We start from the raw sequence: 26,697 nt of genomic DNA on the forward strand, positions 1-26,697 counted from the left end.
AGGGCAGCTGCATCTCGGACTTGCTCCTGTCAGCATCCTTGCTTGAGATGCCAGTGATCACCGGACACCCGCTACCACCCAGCATTTAGAATAAGGCCGAGGGGGGAATGCTACAACGTGTGGGTTGAGCATCCCGGGCCAGTCTGCACCGGCTGGGCCCCGGACGCTGCCTGTGGAGAGACACCAGGTGGGGAGAGACCTGAGATGGGGAGAGAGGCTGGTGTGGCCGGCAGAGGGCTGGCTACAGTCTCTAGAGCTCCTCTCTAAGGTGAGGATGTCCAGCCAGATGACCCTTGAGGTCCTCTGCAATTCCTCCATCAGTCAGGCGCACAGAAAATTCATCTTCAGTATCTTCACTACACTTCTTAACAGCTGAAGACTCTCCTGCCCTTTCCGCCTGGCCTGGCTTCAACAGTCTCACCTGACGATAAAGTACACCTGGTAGTCAGACGCTCTCTCAACTAGATGTCTTTCTATTTTGATTAGTGTGAGTATTAAGCAAAAGAGGAAGGCAGGCAGGCAATTAATTCCAGAGCTCAGATGAGCAAAAGCAGTAGCTTCTCAGGCCCCAGAGGCCAACAGAACCAGGTCTCCGTCCCCGTGGCCAGAACGCAGCGACTTGATCTTCAGAGTGACTCTAGCTACCCAGGGAGCTGAGCTTCTGGCTCCATCGCACCTGCCAAGGCCTGACCTGCAGTCCAGGGCGTTGTGGCATTTCCGCGACTAGCTCAGCTGCCCGGTGCTATTTCAACGAAGTGAATAATCCTTTTGGATTTGAGCAGCAAGTACCGTCACTGTTCGCGGCCTAGATGCCAGTGTCTTGACAGTTGCGTGACAGCTGACTAGCACTGAGAGTAAGTAACCCGTGGTGTTCGCCCTACCTGGCAGATGGCTACAGGTGAACGACTCATCAACTCAAGAGCTTAGAAACACAGCTACAAGGAACTGAGTTTGGTGGGATATATTGCTTTATCTAAACACTGGCTCGTGTTGGGGTTCTCAGGTCACAGTGCACAGAGCAGCAGGGCAGAAGTACTCGGTGAAAATGGAGCTGAGCAGCACTGGGCAGGCTCCACTCACTGGCACAGAATGATGCCCCATCCTGCTTTAATTTAATCCAAGGGCACCTTCTAGCAAATTCCATCTTCCATCTCTAAACCCATTTTAAAAACCTCCCCGTGCAATCAAATACACTTGGATGGGTTCAAATTCAAAAACAAGATCTGGCAGGAGCTGCGGGGGGGTGGGGGGGGGGTGGGGCTATGGGTTTGAGAAAAAGTCGTGGTAATCAATCCAGCCTTTCTGATTTACTTTCTCTTTCCTAAGCAATCACACCACACCTGGACAACTGGTTTCTAAGGGTTGACAAGCTTTGCTGAGATACTTCTTAATTCCGTTTTTAGCTAATGCTGAAGGCTTAAAAGCTGACAGTCCTATATGCATCTGTCCACCAAGCCAGACCTACAAAGTCGCCACGACAGAGCCGGGGGAAACTGCCTTTCTCCCATTGTCCAGGTGAACTGTGCCTGTTTGTAGACCGACTTTGCAGTCTGAAGACTTGACAGGCAGCTGTGCTCGTGTCTCAAGTACCCTGCATCTCTTTGGCACGCAAGGCTCAATGGCTCTCCAATTCCTACGTACAAGTAACTGTCCTCAGGTACAGGTGGTGGAAAACACTTCACATACCCGGGCTAACGCTGAGGACCAGGAATCTACAATAATTCAATTCAGGTTTTTTAAACATTTTATGTGGTAAAAATACAGCAAAAATAGCTTTTTTTTTTTTTTTGTTCAAAGAGGGAAAAAATATATATATACTGCTATGGCCCCGGTTCCAAGAGTGACTTCGTCTCCGGCCTCTCAGCTGTGTGCCGTGGGCTCGGCCGTCTCCACCCGCGGCTGCTCAGGCTTCAGTCATTGATCAGTGCTAGAATCATGCTGCGGAGAGGAGAAGCAAGCGTTACTGACGCCTCCTTGAGGATGCCCCTCCAGAGCCTGGTCTGGCCAGACCCTGAGACTCAGCAAGCAGCATCCGCCTGACAAGACGAGAACACTGTCAGCCACAGGAGAACGGACACGTCTGTCCATGGGAGGGAGGTCTCAGTGGTCTGCTCCCTCCTGGGCGCAGCCTGGAGGACCACCCACTCACCTGTAGAGGTACATGAAGAAACAGAGCAGGTGGAAACCCAGTTTGATCATGGCTTCTTTCATGTGTGACTTCAGCTGCCCACGGTTGTGTATTTCTGTCGGGTCAAAGACTCCCATGTTCCCGCTAGGTACCGTAATGAACCTGGGAAGAGATGCACGTGTGACAAGGACGAGACGGTATCTGGGAACCAGCCTGAGCGGCCTTCAGTCAGACCCGAGCGGACAGGGGCTCGGGTGACACCAAGGCGCAAGGAGCTTTCCTTTGAGAGTTTCAACACTGAAATTTTGGTGTGATCACTGAAACAAATAAGTCATATTCTAGAGTGAGGTTTTGAAGACATTTTTAAAAATTACCTCCGGGACCCCACCAATGTGTCCTGGAGCTCAGCTTCCCCAGAGACACACCTTACTAGGGAAAGAGAGAGGCAGACTGGGAGTATGGACCGACCAGTCAACGCCCATGTTCAGCGGGGAAGCAATTACAGAAGCCAGACCTTCCACCTTCTGCAACCCTCAACGACCCTGGGTCCATGCTCCCAGAGGGCTAGAGAATGGGAAAGCTATCATGGCAGGGGGTGGGTTATGGAGACTGGGTGGTGGGAATTGTGTGGAGTTGTACCCCTCCTACCTTATGTTTTTGTTCATTAATCCTTTCTTAAATAAAAAATTTAAAAAAAAAAAATTACCTCCGGGAGTCAGGCTGTAGTGCGGCGGGCTAAGCGCAGGTGGTGCAAAGCACAAAGACCGGCATAAGGATCCCGGTTCGAACCCCGGCTCCCCACCTGCAGGGGAGTTGCTTCACAGGCGGTGAAGCAGGTCTGCAGGTGTCTATCTTTCTCTCCTCCTCTCTGTCTTCCCCTCCCTCTCTCCATTTCTCTCTGTCCTATCCAACAACGACAACAACAATAAAACAAGGGCAACAAAAGGGAAAAAATAAATAAAATAAATATATAAAAAAAGCATTAAAAAAATTGCCTCCATTTTTAAAATTTGCCTCCCTGCAGGTGGGGAGTCAGGGGCTCCAACTGGGATCCTTACGGCGGTCCTTGTGCTTCACACCACCTGCGCTTAACCCGCTGCGCTACCGCCCAACTCCCTTGAATACATTTCTTATGCATCCTCTGTAATCTAGCCTACAGTCCTACATCAGACACAAGTGAAGGGCCTTTAAAAACAAACTAACAGGGGGTCGGGTTAAGCACACATGGCGCAAAGTGCAAGGACTCCCCACCTGCAGGGGGGTCACTTCACAGGCGATGAAGCAGGTCTGCAGGTGTCTGTCTTTCTCTTCCCTTCTGTCTCCCCCTCCTTTCTCCGTTTCACTCTGTCCTATCCAACAGTGACGACATCAATAACAATAAAACAAGGGCAACAAAAGGGAATAGAAAAATATTTTTAAATGATGTTTAAAAAAACTAACTTTATCAATTTAAAACTTGAAGCTTCTCTATCTAAAAGGTCAACTCCATCAACGCTGTCTGCTCGCACATCTTTATCTGGAAGAATGGTGTCAAAGGTCACCCTAACTGTGCCATGCGTGTGGCTTCCATCCCCAAACCCAGTGCCCATGGCCAAGCGGCCCATGTTCAATCTTGGCTTCCTCAATTTTGCCACACACTTAATCTCCACAAGTGGAACTTTGTGAAATGAAAATGTCTGAGTTCCACAAATCTTAAAAGTTCCCTCTAAATCCTAGCAACTCATCTACAGCTGAATAAGGACAAAGCTGCTCTAGACAATGGCCAGCATTCCACACATCTGAGACACCGAACTAACCATCACCTTGTTTCCACATGGCGCCAGGGCCAGAGGCCAGGCTCTCATGCCGAGCCCCCTCCTCAGAAGCTGTCCTTATAGATTTTTACAAACTAGTGATGCTGTAAGTCAATTATACTGTCAACATTTTGGGGGGGAGTGTTTTATTTTACTGGATAGAGACAGAGATAAATCAAGAGGAAAAGGGGAGAGAGAGACAGAGACCTGGAGCTCTGCTTCACCATTACTGAAGCTTCCCGTCTATAAGTAGCGACCAGAATCTTGAACCCATGTCTCTGTCCGTGGTATCATGTGACTCAACTAGGTGCACCACTGTCCAGTCTCCAACTTGAATTTTTTTTTAATATTTATTTACTTATTCCCCTTTGTTGTCCTTGTTTTATTGTTGTAGTTATTATTGTTGTTGTTATTGATGTTGTTGTTGTTGGATAGGCCAGAGAAATGAAGAGAGGAGGGGAAGACAGAGGGGGAGAGAAAGACAGACACCTGCAGACCTGCTTCACCGCCTGTGAAGCGACTCCCCTGCAGGTGGGGAACTGGGGGCTCGAGCCAGGATCCTTATGCCGGTCCTTGCGCTTTGCGTCACCTGCGCTTAACCTGCTGCGCTACCGCCCAACGCCCAAACTCGAATTTCTTTTTAAAGATTACATATGTTTTAAGTGTGACATGCATGAATGGGTGACTACTAAACCACCTGAGCTCAGCAGCCAGGCAACTTCTCCACATGCATGCGGCCCTTGGTTCAATCCCCAACACACACACACACACACACACACACACACACACACTCACACACAATCACACACAACAAGTAAATAAAATGAAAGTAAAGATAAAACTGTGCTGCCCAGATTAGTACTGGAACATGACAACCAAGTGAAGACAGATTTGCTGACTGAGTGCCGTTCCGTGACTTACTGAACATCGGCGCGCGGTTTATTGGAGAAGTTCTTACTTTCCTCTGAATCGTCTGACACAAAGCGGCCAAGGAGCTCTACTCACCGGTAGATGTTCCAAGTGGCAACAGGCAAGTTGAGGAGGAAGATGAACCAGTGCAGGGAGATGAGCATCAGCGCAGTGACCACGGTGTGACCCACCAGCTCTGGAATCACCCACTGCGAGAGAAGAGCACAGAGTCACACTGCGCTGCTCCCTTCTGTGGAAGTGCGTGTCAGCTGAGGCTGAATCAGTGAGCAGACTCATACCAGACTACCAAGCTGGTGTCTCCAGGTTATTCATAGGCTCAGATGCCCCAGATCTGCGTACGGTTTGCCCCATGCAAATGGATCGGGTCAGAGCTTAAGAATAACAATTTGGGGGGCTGGGCGGTAGCGCAGTGGGTTAAGCCACACGGCACAAAGCGCAGGGACCTGTGGAGGGATTCTAGTTTGAGCCCCCGGCTCCCCACCTGCAAGGGGGAGTGAGGGTGACTTGCTTCCCAAGTGGTGAATCAGGTCTGCAGGTGTCTGTCTTTCTCTCTCCCTGTCTTCCCCCTCTATCAGTTTCTCTCTGTCCTTGCCAACAGCAGCAGCAATAACAACCACAATAAGGGCAACAACAAAAAAATGGGGAAAATGGCCTCCTGAAGCAGTGAATTCATAATGCAGGCACCCAGCACCTGTGATAACCCTGTAGGTAGAAAAATAATAATAATAATGGGAGTCAGGCAGTGGCGCAGCGGGTTAAGCGCAGGTGGCGCAAAGCACAAGGAACAGAGTAAGGATCCCGGTTTGAGCCCCTGGCTGCCCACCTGCAGGGGAGTCACTTCACAAGCAGAGAAGCAGGTCTGCAGGTGTCGATCTTTCCCTCCCCCTCTGTCTTCCCCTCCTTTCTTCATTTCTTTTTTTCTTTTCAAATTTTTTAATATTTATTTATTTTCCCCTTCTTGTTGCCCTTATTTTTTTTTATTGTTGTTGTAGTTATTGTTGTTGTTGTTATTGATGTCATTGTTAGGACAGAGAGAAATGGAGAGAGGAGGGGAAGACAGAGAGGGGGAGAGAAAGACAGACACCTGCAGACCTGCTTCACCGCCTGTGAAGCAACTCCCCTGCAGGTGGGGAGCCGGGTTGCATCACAGGCGGTGAAGCAGGTCTGCAGGTGTCTGTCTTTCTCTCCCCTTCTCTCTCCATTTCTCTCTGTCCTATCCAACAACAACGACATCAATAACTACAACAGTAATAACTATAACAATAAACAAGGGGCAACAAAAAGGAATAAGTAAAATTTAAAAAAACACATACACTTCAAGTCAAATATGCATAAGCCAGTGAGCTGTTAGAATACCTAACACAGAAAAGAGCGGCTCAGTGGTCAGGAAGTGGATAAAGCTTTGGACTCTCAAGCACCAGGTCCTGAGTTCAACCCCCGGCAGCACATGTACCAGAGTGATGTCTGGTTCTTTCCCTCTCTCCTCCTCTCTCTCTCATTACTATATAAATATGATCTTTAGAAAAAAAAGAAAAAGAAAGTAGTGTTCAACATCGGGAAAGGAACCGAAGGTCTTACCTTGTTTAATTTGGAGCAGCACGCTCTAGCGTTAATGTAGTCACATTCGAGGTCAGACAACGTGATTATCTGGTTCTCAAGATAAGGAATTCTTAGACTTTTTTCAAAAAGAAGATTTTATCTACTTATGAAAGAGACAAAAAGAGAACCAAAGCACCACTCTGGTAAGTGAACGGTGCCAAAGCTGGAACTCAGGGCCTCACGCATGCAAACCAGACTCAGTACCTTCCCGCTGTGCCAGCTCCTGAGTGAGCACCAAGTGTCTTGAGTATCCCAGCTGTAAATCTAATTAGATTTGACTTGAGAAATACTCAGCATTTCCCGAAGTTTGCTAGCTAGACAAGTGAATGTTCATATCTATGCTTATTTTTTATATTTATTTCATTTATTATTGGATAGAGGCAGAGAGAAACTGAGAGGGGAAAGGGAGGGAGAGAGACACCTGCAGCCCTGCTTTACCACTTGTGAAGCTTCTCCCCTGCAGGTGAGGACCAGGAGCTTGAACCCAGGTATTCCCTCCTTCTCAGTCTCCCCCTACCCTTTTGATGTCTGGCTGTTCTCTATCCAATAAAGAAGATTAAAAAATAAAATAAGGGGGAGTCGGGTAGTAGTGCAGCGAGTTAAGCGCACATGGCATAAAGCGCAAGGACCAGCATAAAGGTCCCACCCAATTCAAGCCCCCGACTCCCCACCTGCGGGGGGGAGGGGTCCCTTCACAGGCGGTAACGCAGGTCTGCAGGTGTCTGTCTTTCTCTCCCCGTCTTCCCCTCCTCTTTCCATTTGTCCTATCCAACAGCAACGACATCAATAACAACTACAACATCAATAACAACAGCTACAACAACGATAAACAACAAGGGCAACAAAAGGGAAAATAAATTAAAAAAAAAAAAATTTTAAGTTCAAAAAAATAAATAAGGGAGTCGGGCGGTAGCGCAGTGGGTTAAGCGCACGTAGCGCAAAGCACAAGGACCGGTGTAAGGATCCCAGTTTGGGGTATTCGACTTCCGGAGGCGGAGCTACGAGCAGCAGATCGCTTTCTCTCCTCTCCTCTCCTCTCCCGGATCAACTAGGAATACCAGAGGAGACCACCCGGACCGAAACAAGACAGGACTAGAATGACCACAGAAACCCAGTAAATCACCCGTGAGTACAAACACGCGTGGCTGGTGACAGAGAGGAGAGAGGGGCCTAAGGAGAGATTAAGTGACTGCTAACAGTTCAACAGTTTGTCAGTGGAGACACCACCTCCAGTCTGCTCCACCAACAAGGGGACAGCTGAAGGGAGGAAAGGACTCCCCAGAGACTCACCAAGTGCAACTCTGAGTCTTCATTGCTACTACCCTCAGAATCTGGAGCAGCAACAAGGAGGGACACCAGGGTACAAAGATCTAACCGGGAAACTCAGGAGAAGACCTATACCTTGGTGGCATAGCTGAGGGGCTGTGAGTCTCTTTGCATAACCACTGGATTATCTCTGCCACACCCTGCTTTATCTCTTGGTCAGGAGTCAGTGATTAAGCTAAGAAGCCTATTGATAGTTTAAAAGCCCTCAGGCTCCCATAGCCTACAGGGGAAAAAAAAAAGGCTTTTACACCACTGAACTCCAACTCAGGGATTGAAAAAACTGTTAACTTATATAAAATGGTTAAAACAACAAGAAAAAATATTGGAGACTCGAACCAGGACAAGAGTCCAGCTAAAAGTCCTCCAGAGGGTGAAGCACAAAACAACGAGTTCAACATCCAAACATTAGCCAAGGAAATAATAACAGGAGTGAGTAAAGAATTTGAAAAAATTGTAATCAGAAATGCAGGAACAACAAATGAGAATATGGAAGAAAATTCTAATTATCTCATGGTTATTAGAGAGCTGAAAGCTGAAATCACTGAGCTAAGAAGGCAACTAGCTGAACAAGCTAAAACAGTATCAGAGCAGGGCAACAAAATAGATGAACTCCAGAAAGCAGTAGAGGATCCCGGTTCGAGCCCCCGGCTCCCCACCTGCAAGGGAGTCGCTTCAGAGGCGGTGAAGCAGGTCTGCAGGTGTCTGTCTTTCTCTCCCCCTCTCTCCATTTCTCTCTGTCCTATCCAACAATGATGACATCAATAACAACAACTACAATAAAAAACAAGGGCAACAAAAGGGAAAAAAAAAAGTTATGTTATAGGCTGTTTCTCTTCTTTAATACTTTTCTCTATTTCACAAGCTTTCCACAGTGAAACTACAGGAATTAAAAAGGGATGGAATGGAAGGGAAGGTCGTCTTCTGTATGTCTAAGCCAAGTGAGAATTCAGAGTGGCTAGTTCCGTGAGGCCACACCCCAAACTTGACGGTGATGTTCAGGGGCTCAGTGACCTGAGACCATCAGCACCAAGGACAGTCACGATGCCCCACCTGCAGGTCCGAGTCACTTGAGCCCCAGTTCCTTCTCTATTAGAAATACGCTAATAACAAGTTTTGTTTCATAGTAAGTAAATTGCAGCCAGCTGCCTTTGGGACTCTAGGCCATTCCCCGCCTCCATGCAAATGCCCGTCAAGGCAAGTAGCCCCCCAGAGACAAGAAATGTTTTTTTTTAAGCTGATAAAGTTTAGCCCACAGAGGCACATATGGCCCCCTCAGGCCTTCCCTTGGCAACACGCTGGTTCTTGTTACTTGCTTACATGTTTCTCCTTGTTTGTGCCAGTTTCTTTTTTAAAAATGCCTGTATGATATATGTTTCTGTTCACCCCACACCCTTGATACTATAGTCATTTAGTTAAAAAGAAAAGGGGGAATTGTTGTATGCTTTACATTGGGTAGTTCTCCCCCGCCAAGAGAATTGGATCAGTCCAGTTAGTTTTGCGGGCCTGCTTGGCCCCGCCCCAAAGGAACCGCGCCAGAGTTCGAGAGTTCGGGAGTTAGAGGGTTCCTGAGTTCCAGAGTAAGAGAGAGTGCTTGCGCCGCCGCAAAGAGAAAGCAGAGTTCTGTTTGGTGATTAGTTTGTCTTAGTTTATGAATCGTTGTTCCTGAATAAAGAAATACAGCTTCCCTGCCCAGCCGTTGTCTCCGCGTCTCTGTTACCCGCCCATGAAGCTAGCCCAGCCAGCTGGAGCCTCCGAAATTTTAACAACAGGCTCGTTCGACTTGGTAGAATTCCTAGACGCTAATTATTGCGACCTCCCCTCCTGCTCACAGTGCGTGGCATCTCTGTGCCGGAGACCCATCTTGTCTTTTTCTGATTTTAGTGTATATTCTGCTAAAGCCAGCACGTGTCTTTTTCATTTTGTATTTTTCCAGTTATTTATTTTACCAGAGCACTGATCAGCTCTAGCTTATGACACAGCAGGGAACACGGGACCTGGGACTTTGGAACCTCACGCACAAGAGTTTCTTCGCTGTTTCCCCTGCCTGTGGGGCCCAACCTTTAAAGCAGCTCTCTCAGAGAGACCCGGGGCCTAGAGCTAGGGAAACAGGACCTTAGTCGAGAGGACAGGCATCAGTGAACTCACTTCTACGTGGGGTGTAAAAGAGCAAAGCAGGGACGAAAAAAGTCAAAGGGAAAGGAGCCCCGAGACTCTGCAGGGCCGAGGTCACTAAGAGGGCGGGGACGCAAAGGGCTGGTGGTGGATGACTGGACTTTGGTGGTGGGTGTGGCCTGGTAACGTACCAAGAAGAGGCATGAAACTATACCCCTAAAAGCTGAAATTACCTCAATAAAAATTTTTACAAGTAAGTCCAGGTGGTGACGGACCCAGTTGAGTACACATATCACATATTACAGCAAGCAAGGACCAAGGTTCAAGGCCCCAGTCCCCACTTGCATGGGGCGGGGGGAGACACACTTCACAAGTGGTGAAGCAGGGCTGCAGGTGTCTCTTCCTCACAATCTCTCCTACCCCCCTCAACTCCCACCTTGATCCAAAGTAAAAAAGCAAATTAATAGGGACCGGGTGGTGGCACACCTGGTTGAACACACGTTACGGTGCACAGGAAACAGGGTTCGAGCCCCTGTCCCCACCTGCGGGGGGAAATCTTTGCAAGTGATGAAGCAGTGCTACAGGTATCTCTCTCTCTCTCTCCCTATCTCCCCTTCCCTCTCAATTTCTAACTCTGTCTATCCAATAAATAAATAAAAATAATTTAAAAGGTGGGGAGTTGGGTGGTAGCGCAGCGGGTTAAGGCGCACATGGAGCGAAGCGCAAGGACAAGGACCGGCGTGAGGATCCCGGTTCGAGCCCCCGGCTTCCCACCTGCAGGGGAGTCATTTCACAGGCGGTGAAGCAGGTCTGCAGGTGTCTATCTTTCTCTCTCCCTCTCTGTCTTCCCCTCCTCTCTCCGTTTCTCTCTGTCCTATCCAACAACGACAACATCAATAACAACAACAATAATAACTATAACAACAAGGGCAACAAAAGGGAAAATAAATAAATACAAAAATTTTTTTAAATAATTTAAAAAGTGAAAATAAAATACTAAAAAAAAAAATTAACAGTCAGAGGAAAAAGTATTTATGTGAGTCATGAAGCCACGGTGACTTTGTTATCACGCTTAGTTTCCTAAGCTGTAAAAGCGAAAGTCATGTTTCGTCTCTCTCTCAGTTCCTTATGTATTGATTTCCAGCAAGGGGGGGGGGGTGCTGGCACACCTGGTTCAGCACACATATTACAAAGTGCAAGGACCTGCATTTAAGCCCCCACTCCCCACCTGCAGGGCGTCCACTTCATGAGTGGTGAAGCAGGTCTGCAGGTGTCTATCTTTCTATCGCCCCACCCTCTCTCAATTTCTCTCTATCCTATCTAATAAAAATTAGAAAGAAGTGGTGGGGCCAGGAGTGGTGGGGTCAGAGTGCTAGCACCAAGCCCCAGCAATAACCTGGTGGCAATGAAAAATAAATAAGTAAGGGAGCCAGGCGGCGGTAGCACAGCAGGTTAAGCGCACATGGTGCGAAGCGCAAGGACCGGTGTTAAGGATCCCAGTTCGAGCCCCCGGCTCCCCACCTGCAGGGGGGTCACTTCAGAGGCGGTGGAGCAGGTCTGCAGGTGTCTGTCTTTCTCTCCCTGTCTTTTTTCCCCTCCTCTCTCCATTTCTCTCTGTCCTATCCAACAATGATGACATCAATAACAATAATAACTATCAATAACAATAATAACTACAACAACAATAAAAAAACAAGGACAACAAAGGGAATAGAAATAAATATAAAATTAAAAGATAAATAAATAAACATGTCAAAAGTGGGGCAGAGGTCTTCAGCCAAGGCAATCAGGTTGAATGAGCGCAAGACTTGCAGGCCTGAGGCCCCGGGCCTGACCCCTGACCTGAGCTTTGGTTCACCATGACATAAACTGCACAAACTAGAACAGACAACTTGGAAGACTGATGCTGCCCTACCTACCGGTCAGTTCAACGTATACAAAAAGAAAGAAAGAAATCACTCAGGGTTCCCTCCTCATCAGAGTCACTAAAGTAAAAACGGCTACTGTGGGGGGGGGGGCAAAAGACTGTTTACTGAGTACCTGCAGTGGGGTAGACACAGTGCTGGGTGCTTACTGTACATGTTCACCCCATTTTAAAGAAAACAGACTTAGAGAAGCAAGACTGCAGAACAGCAGAGAGCCAGCTGCACACGGAGCCCTGGCCTGCAGACAAACCGCCTCCCTTCCACAACAGGCTGCTTGTCCCTCAGGTGGCCTGAAGCCACACTGAATATACAGTCGTCAGGTGAGCCAGGAAGCCCCAGCGAGTAACACGGGGTTTAACACAGAGGCTGGGCGACAGCTCCCACGGTGGAGCGCTAGTCTTTCCAAACCTCAAGGCCTGGGTTCAAGCCTCCGCACTACATGGGAGCATCTCAGACACCTGCGAAGCTTGCGGATGGCAAATTCGTTTCTGCAGGGAATCAAAAAGAATGAAAAAGTAGGACCAGATATCCCTCCAGCGAGGTACCAGCATTGAAATTAATTAATTAAATTAAAATTTAAAAAGCAATCAATTCAGCTACAAAGTGGGCACATATGTCTCCCAAGGGGGGCGGGGGCAGCATTCCCTGTATCTACTCCTGTCTGGCATTGATTAAATTTCGGAAAGCCGGGTTGTGTCACAGGTCTGGGAGATGGCACAGAGATCCAGCGCCAGACTTGCAAGCTTGAGGTCCAGACGTCAGAGTGACTGATGCTCTGGCCTCTCAATAAATATATTTAAAAAAAAAAAAATTATTTTTTGAGTGGTCCAGGAGGTGGCGCAGTAGGTAAAGCATTAGACTCTCAAGCGTGAGGTCCTGAGTTCAATCCCTGGCAGCATATGTACCAGAGTGATGTCTGGTTCTTTCTCTCTCTCTCGCCTCCTGTCTTTCTCATAAATAAATAAATAATTTTTAAACTAGGTTGCAGCACAGGACAGAGCAGAGACCGAGAGCAGGCAAGAGCGGCCCCCCCCCCCCCCCCCCCCAGCAAACCACCAGAAGAGGATCAGCAGCCCTGCCGCGGCCTGGGGTGGACAGCCTGACACGGCAGGACAGACGGACTTTCAGTGGTCCGGGGAGGTGGCGCAGTGGAGGAAGCGCTGGCCTCTCTCTCCTGCATGAAGTCTTAGTTCGATGCCCGGCAGCACACGGACCGGAGTGACGTCTGGTTCTTTCTCTTTCTCCTCCTATCTTTCTCATTAGTGAATAAGTAAAGTCTTTAAAAAAAAAAAAAAAAAAACGATGGCTTGGGGGGCTGGAAGGGGCCGGATGGTGGCACAGCTGGTTGAGCACATGTTACAGTGCGCAAGGACCCGGGTTTGAGCCCCTGGTCCCCACCTGCAGGGGGAAAGCTTTGCAAGTAGTGAAGCAGGGCCACGGTGTCTCTCTGTCACCCCCTTCCCTCTCGATTTCTGGCTGTCTTTCGGGTAAATAAGGTAAAGATTTCAAAATAGATGGTTTTTCTATTAAATTAACTGGGGGGGGGGGGCGACTGGGGCTTCTAAGTCGAGCACACACACACACACACACCCGGACCCCGCACCCCGGGAACCCCGCACCCCGCACACCCCGGGAACCCCGTACCCTAGGGACCCCGCACCCCGCACACCCCGGGAACCGCGGACCCCGCGCCCGGCTGCTGCCCCTTCCAGGCCCCCGGAACAAAGGAGCGGACGCGGGGGCAGCGGCCGGGACTCCCCGGAGCCCGCAAAGCCCGGCGACCCGCGGGGACCCCGAGCCCCCCACCCCACCCAGAAGGGCCCCAGGCCTGAGCACCCTGGGCACCCCGCGCCCGGCCCGGTCCCCCCGCATCGCAGCCGCAGCCCCGGCCCCCGGCAGGATACGAAGTACACCGAGAGGAAGATGAGCACGCAGCAGTCGATAAGCGAGAACACGAACACCACCGCCTCCATCCTCCTCCCCGACAGTCACACCCTAAGGGGACCGGGCTCGCTGGGCACCCAGGCCGCGCCGCCGGGTCACGGCATGCTGGGAGTTGTAGTCCACGGTGTTTTTAAAAAAGCTAGGGCCGCGGGCCCGATGCATGCTGGGGGATGTAGTCCAGTAGTGTGACACCCTCTCAAGTGGGCGGGGCGCAAGCCCAATGGTGTTTTCTCTCTCTCCCCCTTCCTCTCCCTTTAACTCTTCCCTCCCCGCCTCTCCCTCTTCCTCCTCTTTGCCTCCAGGGTTATCCTGGTGCTGTGTTGCAGGCACTATGAATCCACTGCTACTGGAAGCCAGTTTTCCCATTTTATTGGATAGGACAGAGAGAAATTGAGAGGGGAGGGGGAGATAAAGGGGGAAGAGAAATAGAGATAACCTGCAGACCTGCTTCACCACTTGTGAAGCTTCCCCCCTGCAAGAACCCCCAGTGGTGAAGCTTCCCCCCTGCAAGAAACCCCCTCGAGGGTACAATGAGCTCTCTCCTACAGATGCAATGAGAGTGTCCTGACAGGTGGCTCAGAGATCACCTGTTAACCATTGTCCTAACTCTAACCTTTGCTTTTGCCACATGCTAGCTAGTTCCCTTATCCATCCTCTGCTCTCCTGTGTGCTCTCCCTGCAGATTAACTTTTTCCTGAATCATAGATTCCTTGTAACAAATAATATTATTTAAAAAAATTTTTTTTTAATCTTTAGGAGAAGAGAAAAAGAAACAGACATCACTCTGGTACATGTGCTGCCGGGGATCGAACTCAGGACCTAATCGAACTCAGGACCTGATGCTTGAGAGTCCAATGCTTTATACACTGCGCCACCTCCCAGACCACATAAATAATATTTTTGTTTATATTTTTTACACTAAGTTAACTTTTCGCCATCCTCCATTTATTTTATTTTTTAATTTATTTTTATTATTTAATCTTTATTTATTGGATAGAGACAGCCAGAAATCAAGAGGGAAGGGGGTGATAGAGAGGAAGAAAGACAGAGAGACACCTGCAGCACTGCTTCACCACTTGCAAAGCTTTCCCCCTACAAGTGGAGGCCCGGGGATCAAACCTGGGTCCCTGTGCGTTGTAATACATGCGCTCAACCAGGTGCGCCACCACACGACCCTATTTGTTTTCTTTTTTTAAAAAGATTTACTTCTGGGGTTAAGTGCACTTGTTCCACGCCCAGCCCCACACCTCATGTTATGATGCAAGCACAGGCCTGATTCATTTTGATGCCTCTCCCAGGACCCACTGACTTGTATGAGCTGGTATGTAATGAATGCTTGCCCAAGCAGAACCCGGTACTAAGTCTACACTAAGATGAGTCCACATTGTACTAAGGAACACAAACCTCACTTCATATAGTTTCCCTCCTAGTTGAAAAAGAAAACTTAGATGATCACATATTCTTTCTTTAAAATATATTTCTTTGGGAGTTGGGCGATAGCGCAGCGGGTTAAGCGCATGTGGCGCAAAGCACAAGGACCGCGAAAGGATCCCTGTTCAAGCCCCCAGCTCCCCACCTGCAGGGGAGTCGCTTCACAGGCGGTGAAGCAGGTCTGCAGGTGTCTGTCTTTCTCTCCCCTTCTCTGTCTTCCCCTCCTCTCTCCATTTCTCTCTGTCCTATCCAACAACGACATCAATAACAACAACAATAATAACCATAACAATAAAACAAGGGCAACAAAAGGGAATACAAAATAAATATATATATTGTTATCTTTATTTATTTATTGGATAGAGACAGCCAGAAATTGAGAGGGAAGGGGGAGATAGAGATGAAGAGAGACGGAAAGACACCTGTAGCCCTGCTTCACCACTCGTCAAGCTTTCCCGCTGCAGGTGGGAACCAGGGGCTTGAACCCAGTTTTTTTTTTTTTTTTTTTTGCCTTGTAATGTGAGCTCAGCCAGGTGCTCCACCATCCGGCCCTGTTTATCATATATTCTTTTTTTTTTAATTTATTTATAAAAAAAGGAGACACTGACAAAACCATAGGATAAAAGGGGTACAACTCTACACTATCACATCTTCCTGATCATGTATTTTTCTCCTGAGTAAATTAAAAAAACTAAGACCATCATTAACAGTTTGAGTTACTGGCTTAGGGCCAAGGAGTTAGTTCAGCAGTTGAGCACAGGATTTATGTACCTGAGATCCCAATAGCACAAGGTTCAATTGCCGACATCATCATCATCATCATATGTCAGAACTCTGCAGTGCTCTCATGTCTGTCTGTCTGTCTCTCTCATAGAAATAAGTAGATAGGGTGAGGATAGATAGCATAGTGGTTATACAAAGAGACTCTAGTGCCTGAGGCTCCAAAGTCCCAGGTTCAATTCCCCACACCACCATAAGCCAGAGCTGAGCTGTGCTCTGGTATTTCTCTCTGTTTATCTCTCTCTGCATTTCTCTGAAAAATAAAATATTTAAAAAAAAAAGAAAAAAGTAGATAAAGGGCTGGAAAATAGCATCATGGTTATGCAAAAGACTTTCTTTTTTTTTTTTTTAAATATTTTATTTATTTATTAATGAGACAGATAGGAGGAGAAAGAGAAAGAACCAGACATCACTCTGGTACATGTGCTGCCGGGGATTGAACTCAGGACCTCATGCTTGAGAGTCCAGTGCTTTATCCACTGCGCCACCTCCCGGACCATAGACTTTCTTTTTTTAACATTTATTTATTTATTCCCTTTTGTTGCCCTTGTTGTAGTTATTATTGTTGGTGTTATGCAAAAGACTTTCATGCCTGAGATTCTAGAGGTCCCAGGTTCAGTATCTTTTTTTTAAATGTGCATTGATTTATTGGATAGAGACAGAGAGAAACTAAGAATGGAGGGGGCAGACAGAGAGGCAGAGAGACAGAGCGGCACCTGCAACCCTACCTCACTCATGAAGTTTTCCCCCTGCAAGTGCGGACCAGGGGCTTGAACCTGGGTCCTTGTGCACTGTAATGTGTGTGCTTAAACCCCCAGTTTCAGTTTCCAGCACTAATATAAACAGAACTGAGCACTGATTTAGGGGAAAAAAAAATCAATAATACTCTCTTAGTAAGATAAGTAAAAAAGGAAAAAAAAGTACATAATAGGTGCAAATCTCCCAAAAGAGAACCAAGGTCTTCCCAAAGATAAGTAATGAATAGGAAATTCCAGATTGATTGGCTTAAAATTCTACCTTTGGGAGAGGCTGAAACTGCACTTAGTTTAGGTATGACAGCACAGCATAAAAAACAAAGGTGGCTTGTTAGTTTTTGTAACAATGGAACACAGATTCAAGATGATCATTTTGTGATATATGGAAACACTGAATCATCATCCTGGACACCTAAAACTAATGTTATATGTAACTTATACCTCCAGAAAGGTAAGATAAACTTACTTGTTAACAGCTTGGGAGGGTTTAAACATAGGGGCCCAGACAGGAAGCAGGGACGTTGGACTGCAAAGGTGGACAGGAGGCAGGGACATTGGACTGCAAAGGTGGACAGGAGGCAACCACAGGGAAGCGATTCCAGGCCCAGGTGCACCTGGACGTCTCCAAAGCTGCATATTCGGAGCAGGAGTCCCCCCAGGCCTTTGACAGCAAATCCCCTCTCTTCACACTGAAAGAAAAGAACAACAACAGTAGCAGAGATGACACTTGACCCTGGGAATGCTTGGATAGCTGACCACAGCTGATGATCCTGGGACACTACCTGGCCAAAGAGGACCAAGTTGAAGCCATGACAATGCTACCTGGCAGCAGGGTCATCCACGCAGGATGAGGACACCCGCGGGCTGTGGTGACATCACCTAACACAGTACAGGACCTGTCAAGATTGCCAGCTCAGCTCGATCATCCAGCCGATTTGGGCAGGCAGGGAGGGCTAAACAGACAATTCCATAAAAGCCCCTCCTCTGGAAGGCAACTCTGCAACTGCTTCACACTCTGGAAATGTGCTGGTCTGCACTTTCTTTATTTTTTGTTTTAAATGCCTGTTTTTTTTTTCTTTTAAATTTTAATATTATTTATTTATTCCCTTTGTTGCCCTTTCTGTTTTATTGTTGTAGTTATTATTGTTGTTGTTATTGATGTCATCGTTGTTGGATAGGACAGAGAGAAATGGAGAGAGGAGGGGAAGACAGAGAGGGGGAGAGAAAGACAGACACCTGCAGGCCTGCTTCACCGCCTGTGAAGCGACTTCCCTGCAGGTGGGGAGCCGGGGGCTCGAACCAGGATCATTAAGCCGGTCCTTGCGCTTTGCGCCACATGCGCTTAACAGGCTGCGCTACCACCTGACTCCCTATTTTTAATTTTAAATACATACATATTTATTTATTTATTTAAATTTCTTTATTGGGAATATTTATTTATTTTAATGAAAGGCAGACACACACACACCTGAGCACAGCTCAAATTTAATTTATGGTGGTGTCAGGGATTGAACCTGTGGGCTCAGATACTCAGGCATGAAAGTCTTCTGATTAATTATGCTATCGCCTTGGTCTATTCACTCTCTTACGGACCCCGCTCCCAGCCCCTGGTCCCCACCTGCAGGAGGAAAGTTTCATGAGTGATGAAGCAGGGCTGCAGGTGTCTTTCTGTCTTTTTCCTTCTCTATCTCCTGCTTCCCTCTCAGTTTCTCGGTCTCTATGTAATAAATAAGTAAATAAATAAAAATTCAAAAGGAAGGGAGAAAGAAAGGAAGAAACAAAAAAAGGAAGGAAGAAAAAAGGAAGGAAAGAAACAAATTCTTGCAGTAACACCACAAACAAAACAAAGTTACTTGCACGTCTATTAAGGCGGGCGGGTGACTGACAGCCCCCGGGGAGCCCTCCCCGCAACGCCGTGCTAGTGTTCACGCTTCGGGAACAATAAAGTTGCATCGATTCAAAAGGGTCCTCGTCTTCCAGGGTCGTCTTGGATAAGCCTGCAAAACGAAACTCCCGGAAACTTCCTGACGTCTCCCGGCCTTTTCTTTGTTCACGGTAGAATTTTTAAAATATCGCTGGCGACACGGAAGTCCCGAGAGGAGCGGCGGGAGCTAGGCTGGGCGAGGGGCGTGGGGCTCAGTAGGCCCGGCGGTCGCGGCGGGCAGCCCCGAGAAGCCCTCGCGAAGCCCCCACCCGGTCACGTGGGGCCCAGGCGGCGGCGGCGGCGGCGGCGGCGGCGGCGGCGGCGGCGGCGGCGACGGCGGCGGCGACGACAGACGGACAAACAGCATGAAGCCCCGGCCCGTCGGCTTCGTAGACCAGAAGCTGAAGCATCGAGTCGTGCAGGTGTGTACGCTGCGGGTCTGTGGACGTCCCGGTGTGGTTCGGGCGGGGCTCCCTGGGGCCAGACGCTCCGGGCTGGGGAGTTAGGGCAGAAACTTAACTGTTATTATTATTATTAATTTTATTAGTGACTTTATTGATTGGCAAAATTATAAGATGACGGGGGCGTGATTCCACACTGTTCCACCACCAGAGTTCGGTCCCTCTTCCCTCCACTAGACGCTGCCCCAGTTCTCCCAAGGCTGCAGATCTAGCAATCTGTATTTGCTCTTTTTTTCCCTCCCCGCTATGGTACTGTGGTGCTGTCGTCTCTTCCAAGTGTCCTTCCATTTTTCCTCTTCTCTCTCCGGGCCCCGATGTCATGGGGGTGCAGGGCCGCCTGGTCATCTGCCCCTGACGTTTCTTACCCCGTCGGGGTTAGGGACCAATTTCAGTAAGTAAGACGCAGAGCCCTGCCCAGCTCTGGCTTATGCTGGTGCTGGGGACCGAACCTGTGATTTCGGAGCCTCAGGCATCAAAGTCTTTTTTTTTTTTTTTTTTATGGTTGTAGTTATTGTTGTTGTTATTGTTGTCATCATTATTGGATAGAACAGAGAGAAATGGAGAGAGGAGGGGAAGACGGAGAGGGGGAGAGAAAGATAGACACCTGCAGACCTGCTTCACTGCTTGTGAAGTGACCCCCCTGCAAGTGGGGAGCCGGGGGCTCGAACCGGGATCCTTCTGCCGGGTCCTTGCACTCTGCGCCACGTGCGCTTAGCCCGCTGCGCTACCGCCCGACTCCGCATGAAAGTCTTTTTGTGTAACCATTATGCTATCTCCCATACCCTGAATATACCATTTAAAAGAATTGGGGAGTCAGGCGGTAGCGCACCGATGATTGGACCTGGGACCGTGGAGCCTCAGCCAAGAAAATCTTTTGCGTAACCACTATGCTGTTTTCCCTAGCCATATTTAACGACTTTTAAAGATTTATGTTTCTGGTATATTTACTTATTTAGTTAGTTTATTTTAGTGAGAAAGAGTAGCTACAGAGGGAAGGATACCAAGAGGGAGAAAGAGACCAGAACACTGCTCAGTTCTGGCTTATATTGGGGCTGGGGATTGAACCTGGGACTTCAGAGCCTCAGGTTTCTGGTATATTTTATTGGTGAGGAATTAACATCAAGGTAAAACATGTCTGCGGTAGCACATCGGGTTAAGTGCAGGTGACACGAAGTGCAAAGACCGGCCTAAGGATCCCGGTTCAAGTCCCAGCTCCCCACCTGCAAGGGAGTCGCTTCACAGGCGGTGAAGCAGGTCTGCAGGTGTCTGTCTTTTCACTCTCCCTCACTGTCTTCCCCTCCTCTCTCCATTTCTCTCTGTCCTATCCAACAACTACTACACCAATAACTACAACAACCATAAAACAACAAGGGCAACAGAAGGGAAAATAAATAATAATAAAAGAAGTCACGGGAGTCAGGCGGTAACCCAGTGGGTTAAGCGCACGTGGCGCAAAGCACAAGGACCAGAGTAAGGATCCTGGTTTGAGCCCCCGGCTCCCCACTGCAGGGGAGTCGCTTCACAGGCAGTGAAGCAGGTCTGCAGGTGTCTGTTTTTCTCTCCCCCTGTCTCCCCCTCCTCTCTCCATTTCTCTCTGTCCTGTCCAACAGCAACGACATCAATAACAACAATGACATCAGTAACTATAATAACTACAACAATAAAACAAGGGCAACAAAAGGGAATAAATAAATATTAAAAAGAATTTTTTTTTTAAAAAAGAAGTTATTCCTTTTAAAAAAAAAAGTAAAACATGTCTAAGTAGCCCAGTGTCTTACTGTCTAAATCTCTGGTCTGCAATGTTAAGTGTCTCATACTTACCGTTTTCTGTTTCAGTACCTGTCCAGTAACAGATGTGGCAAATATGTGGACACTGCAGTCTTAGCATCTGACTTACAAAGAATGTACAGGTAAAGAAATCTAACTTCTTACTTTCCGTTCCTATCATTTGAAAAGCCTTCCTTTTGCGAAATTCCCAGTTGACAGCTGCTGGCATTAGTTGGCTAGTCTGTGAGTTTGGAACTCACTTAATGGGGCTGGCTACTTATTGTTCCTGAATCGGGTTCTTTGGCTGTCGTGCAGTAGTTAGCAGGAGGCCAGTGTGTCCCGGTAAGGCTGTCTCAGGGCCTGTGCTCCAGGGAGAGGAAGGCTGCACTGGCCTGAGTGCCGCAGAGGGCTGGGGTCTCCCAGGGTGGTCCCTTCAGCACCAGGCAGCTGCACGTGGGTGGGTCTGGTCTTGAGCTTGTTGAGAAAGGTCTTAGTGAAGCCTAACATGGTTATTAAAACAGAGGCATTAGTGGTTTAGGAGGGGACGTCAAGATCCTGCTCCACTGTCTTGTAGTCCTCCCGGGTCTGACCAGGAGATGGTGCTGTCGCCTGACTGCTTCCTTTCCTGCTTCATTTGAAAATTCAAGTCATTTGAGCCCATCCCTCACCACACCAGAGGAAGCATCAGTGCAGCTGGCTTTCTGTCTCTACTTCTCTCTCTCTCTTTCTCTCTCTCTCTCTCAGATTTTATTTATTTATTCGTGAAGAATGACAGGGAGGAACCAGACATCACTTTGGTACATGTAGTTCCAGGGTTGAACTCGGGACCTCATGCTTGAAACTCCAATGCTTTATCTACTGTGTCACCTCCTAGACCACCTATGTTTCTCTTTCTTTCTTTCTTCCTTTTTTTTTTTTTTTTTGTATTTATTGGATAGAGACAGCCAGAAATCAAGAGGGAAAGGGGTGATAGAGAGGGAAAGAGACAGACACCTGCAGCCCTGCTTCACCACTTGAAAAGCTTTCCTCCTGCAGGTGGGGATCAGGAGATTGAACCTGGGACCTTGTGCACTGTAATGTGTGTGCTCAACCAGGTGTGCCATCACCCTACTTTTCTTTCATTCTTTTTCTTTTTTTTAATTTTATTTATTTTCCCTTTTGTGCCCTTGTTGTCTTTTTATTGTTGTTGTAGTTATTGTTGTTATTGATGTCGTCGTTGTTGGATAGGACAGAGAGAAATGGAGAGAGGAGGGGAGGACAGAGGGGGGGAGAGAAAGATAGACACCTGCAGACCTGCTTCACCGCCTGTGAAGCGACTCCCCTGCAGGTGGGGAGCCGGGGGCTCGAACCGGGATCCTTACACCGGCCTTGCACTTTGCGCCATGTGCACTTAAGCCACTGACCCACTGTGCTACCGCCCAACTCTTTCTTTTTTTTTTTTTTAATAGTCTTTTACATCTATCCAACATTTGATTCATTCTTTTTTTTTATTTTTAAATATTTTATTTATTTATTCCCTTTTGTTGCCCTTGTTGTTTTATTGTTGTAGTTATTATTGTTGTTGTCGTTGTTGGATAGGACAGAGAGAAACGGAGAGAGGAGGGGAAGACAGAGAGGGAGAGAGAAAGATAGACACCTGCAGACCTGCTTCACCGCCTGTGAAGCGACTCCCCTGCAGGTGGGGAGCCGGGGTTCAAACTGGGATCCTTAGGCCGGTCCTTGTGCTTTGCGCCACCTGCGCTTAACCCGTTGCGCTACAGCCCGACTCCCCTTTTTTTTTTTTTTTTAAAGAATTTATTTATTCATGAGAAAGAACCATCTGGTACATGTGATGCTGGGGATCGAACTCGGAACCTCGTGGTTGAGAATCCAGTGCTTTATCCACTATGCCACCTCCTGCACCATACACTCTACTTTTTTTTCCTGTCATCCCAGAGCAATGAAGGTCTGGTGAGGGATAAACAAATCCTAAACCATCACATGTGATGTGCCTCAGTTTCCTGAATTCACCTAGAAATGTGTCACCCAATTAATCCTGCAGTTGAAGATCCAGATCTCTTGTACCTCTAATCTCACCTCACCTGATAGCTTGCTTCCTATTCAATCCAGGGGGCCGGGGATAGCATAGCAGATTAAGCACACATGCAGAGCGCAAGGATCAGCTTAAGAATCCTAGTTCGAGCGAGCCCCTGGCTCCCCACCTGCAGGGGAGTCACTTCACAGGAGTTGAAGCAGGTCTGCAGGTGTCTGTCTTTCTCTCCCCCTCTCTATCTTTTTTCCTCTCTCCATTTCTCTCTGTCCTATCCAACAACAATGACATCAATAATAATAACAAGGGCAATAAAATGGGAAAAATGACCTCCAGGAGCAGTGAATTCGTAGTGCAGGCACTGAGCCCCAGCAATAACCCTGGAGGCACAAAATAAATAAGTGATATATATAATATTAAATACAACATGAAATATAGAAATATAAAATATATAAATAAATATAAAATTATTCACTCCATGTCTATATTCATCATCTATATTTATATGGATTTATATAATTATATAAATTTATATAGATGATCTATATAGATGATTTATTATTTATATGAATTTATATAGATTATATAATTATGAGTTATAATTATATGAATTATATAATTATTTACTCCATCTGTATATTCATCACCTATATTCATATTACATCTAATATAAAATTATATTAACTATATAAAAATAAGTATAAAATATTATTCACTCCATCTCTGCAACTCCCCCGGTCTTCATCTGTTCCCCACAATCTCATTTAATTAACCTTTCAGTTAGGGATGGGTGTGACTCTACATTTCATTCATCCTGAGGCAGAATTTCTCTTTTTAAATTTAATTTTTATCTATTTATTGGATAGAGACAGAAATCAAGAGAGATGGGGAAGATTGAGAGACAGAGAGACACCTGTAGCCCTGCTTCACCGCTTGTGAAACTTTCCCCCTACAGGTGGGGCCTGGGGGTTCGAACCTAGGTCCTTATCATCGTAACATGTGCAGTCAACCAGGTGCACCACCAGCCGGCCCAGACGATTTCTCTTTTGCTCTGAGTGAACCTGTTCAGTTGGGTAAACTAACTTCTGTTCTCTTCTTTCCTCCTCCTCCTCCTCCTCCTCCTCCTCCTCCTCCTCCTCCTCCTCCTCCTCCTCTTCCTTCTCTTTTCCCCAAAGCACTGCTCAGCTTTGGTTTCTGGTGATGCTGAGGATTGAATGGAGGGCCTTTGGTGCTTCAGGCATGAAAGCCTTTTCTGCACAACCATGATCCTTCTCAGTCCACATGAACTGTTTTCAAAATGTAGCACTGGACAGGCAGATGGTGGACACTTTTCTTTCTTTCTTTTTAATTGTCTTTATTTATTGGATAGAGACAGCTGGAAATCGAGAAGGAAGAGGGAGATAGAGTTGGAGAGAGACAGAGAGACACCTGCAGCCCTGCTTCACCACTTGCAAGCTTTCCCCCTGCAGGTGGAGATGGGGCTGAACCCGAGTCCTTGCACATTGTAACATGTGCTCAACCAGGTGCGCCACCGCGACCCCGAGGGTGGATGCTTTCCACACGGGAGAAAGAAAGTCTGAGGGCTTACAACAAGTTCAAAACCTCACAGACAAATTCCAGTCTGTTCTGCCAAGGTGGTATTTCCCTTTGCAAGTCTGGGTCCGTGGGGGAGTGACACAGTCTTGCCAGCTGCTTTGAACATCCTCTTTGTTTCTGGGGCACAAACCCAGGAATTTAATTTTTAATTTTTTTTCTTTTATATTTATTTACTAACTTTGAATAGAGACAGAAATTGAGACAAGAGTGGGAAATAGAGATGCCTACAGTACTGCTTCACTTCTTATTTATTAATTTATTCCCTTTTCTTGCCCTTACTGTTTGATTGTTGTAGTTATTATCGCTATTGATGTCATTGTTGTTGATAGGACAGAGCGAAATGGAGAGAGGAGGGAAGACAGAAGGGGAGAGAAAGACACCTGCAGACCTGCTTCACTGCTTGTGAAGTAACTCCCCTGCAGGTGGGGAGCCGGGGGCTTGAACTGGGATCCTTTTTTAAAAAAATATTTATTTTGTTTATTCCCTTGTTTTATTGTTCCAGTTATTATTGTTGTTATTGATGTTGTCGTCGAATAGGACAGAGAAAAATCGAGAGAGATGGGGAAGACAGGGGGAGAGAAAGAGAGACACCTGCAGACCTGATTTACCAGTTGTGAGGCGACTCCCCTCCAGGTGTGGAGCCAGGGGCTTGAACCGGGATCCTATACCAGTCCTTGCGCTTTGTACCATGTGCACTTAACCCACTGCATTAACAACCAACTCCCGGTGCTTCACTTCTTGTGAAACTTTCCCTCTGCAGGTGGGTGCTGGGGGCTTCAAGCTGGGTCTTGTGTACTGTAGCATGCATACTTTACTAGGTATGCCACCTACCAGCCCCCAGTTTTTGTTTTATTATTATCATTATTATTATATTATTTATTTTATTTATTTTTTGCCTTCAGTGCTGTCATTAGTGCTCAGTGCCTGCACTACAAATCCACTGCTCTTGGAGGCCGTTTTGTCTATTTTTGTTGCCCTTGTTATTGTTGTTACTACTGTTGTTGTTGTTGGATAGGCCAGAGAAATCAAGAGAGGAGGAGAGAAAGATAGACAACTGCAGACCTGCTTCATCACTCCTCCCTGCAGGTGGGGACCAGGGATTGAACCTGGGTCTTTGCGCACTGTAATGTGTGTCCTTGATCAAGTACACCACCATCTGACTCCTCAATTTTTGTAATTATCTTTATTCATTGTATAGAGACAGCCAGAAACCAAGAGGATAGGGGGAGATAGGGAGAGAGAAAAAGAAACATCTGCATCACTACTTTACCACTTAAAAAGCTTTCCCCCTGAAGGTGGGGATTGGGGGCTCAAACCTGAGTCCTTGTGCATTGTAACATGTGCATCTCTCTCTGAAAAAGCTGAGCCAAAGTGGTGATGCCCCAGCAACAACAAAAAGTGCTGAGTGTGAACACATAGAGGAAATAGAAAGGTCCTTAAAGACTTGGCAACAAATGGCAATCAAAGCTTGACTGCATTCCAGATTAAAGGAAGAAATAAAGTGTTTTGGGGTCACTGGATCTTTTCTTCTTTTTCCCCTCAGTATGGACTATGGACGAAGAAAGAGAAATGCTTTCAGGATTCAGGTGGAAAAAGGTGAGTCTATAGTGTCAGAGCTGAATCATTACCAAGGTGATGGAAAGACTTGGAGCTCATGATATTTTTCTTTCTATTTCAGTATTTAGCCTAATTAGTAATGAGAAAGAAAGCAAGGCTCTCACAGAGTTAGAAGATGAACATCTAGCAAAAAGAGCAAGACAAGATGAAGAGGATAATGAGTAAGGATTACAAGATGGAGGGGTTCCTTTCCCCCCACCCCCACCCCCACTCCCACCATCGCTCCTTTTAAAATGTTTCGTGCTGGGACTAGAAGGACAGCTCGCGGCCTTGCCGTGGACGTAGCCCAGGTTCGAGCCCTGCAAGTGCTCAGTCACCAGTCAACCTTCTGTGCCGTGGTGACTCTGCTCAGTCTCCCAGCAGTTTGGAAATTACACACATGTGAGGCCTTAGCTCTGCAAAAAAAAACCAGAAACTAGAGAAAAGTCAGTAGCTCTTCATTGCTGACAGAGCCCTGCGTTATAATTGATGACGGTGGGGTGTTTGGCTTTTGTTTTGCCGAGCACTGCTGAGCTCTGGCTAATGGTGGTATTAGGATAGAACCTGGGACAATATTTTCCTGTCTCTATCAAGAAAAAAA

General features: G+C 47.2%; 2 protein-coding genes across 3 annotated transcripts in view; one reads left to right on the forward strand and one right to left on the reverse strand.

Moving 5' to 3' along the window:
* Positions 1–1,726: 1,726 nt before the first annotated feature.
* CNIH4 (cornichon family AMPA receptor auxiliary protein 4) lies at positions 1,727–13,871 on the reverse strand. Its single transcript, XM_060192444.1, has 5 exons — positions 13,718–13,871; positions 6,430–6,498; positions 4,927–5,039; positions 2,150–2,290; positions 1,727–1,938 (listed from the first exon to the last, which is right to left on the reverse strand). The coding sequence occupies exons 1-5, from the start codon at positions 13,784–13,786 to the stop codon at positions 1,911–1,913; spliced, it is 420 nt and encodes a 139-aa protein (XP_060048427.1). The 5' UTR covers positions 13,787–13,871; the 3' UTR covers positions 1,727–1,910.
* Positions 13,872–18,937: 5,066 nt separating this feature from the next.
* Positions 18,938–26,697, forward strand: part of NVL (nuclear VCP like) — a 62,313-nt gene continuing 54,553 nt past the window's right edge. For both annotated transcript variants that reach the window (XM_007530167.3, XM_007530168.3), the window contains exons 1-4: positions 18,938–19,069; positions 20,945–21,018; positions 26,044–26,096; positions 26,179–26,278. In XM_007530167.3, the coding sequence (XP_007530229.1) occupies positions 19,013–19,069; positions 20,945–21,018; positions 26,044–26,096; positions 26,179–26,278 (284 nt within the window). In that variant the 5' untranslated portion in view covers positions 18,938–19,012. The remainder of the gene's footprint in view (positions 19,070–20,944; positions 21,019–26,043; positions 26,097–26,178; positions 26,279–26,697) is intronic.

Source organism: Erinaceus europaeus, chromosome 6 (genome assembly GCF_950295315.1).
Source record: "Erinaceus europaeus chromosome 6, mEriEur2.1, whole genome shotgun sequence".
In the NCBI taxonomy this organism is placed as follows: domain Eukaryota; kingdom Metazoa; phylum Chordata; class Mammalia; order Eulipotyphla; family Erinaceidae; genus Erinaceus; species Erinaceus europaeus.

What these genes read in the sequence shown, in the direction of transcription:
- CNIH4 (XM_060192444.1), bottom strand. Translation starts at nt 13,786, where the DNA reads ATGGAGGCGGTGGTGTTCGTGTTCTCGCTTATCGACTGCTGCGTGCTC. An exon ending in GCTGCTCCAAATTAAACAAG is followed by an intron (nt 5,040 to 6,429) that starts GTAAGACCTTCG and finishes CTTCTCTCGCAG; the next exon opens with TGGGTGATTCCAGAGCTGGT. An exon ending in GCCACTTGGAACATCTACCG is followed by an intron (nt 2,291 to 4,926) that starts GTGAGTAGAGCT and finishes ATCTCTTCCCAG; the next exon opens with GTTCATTACGGTACCTAGCG.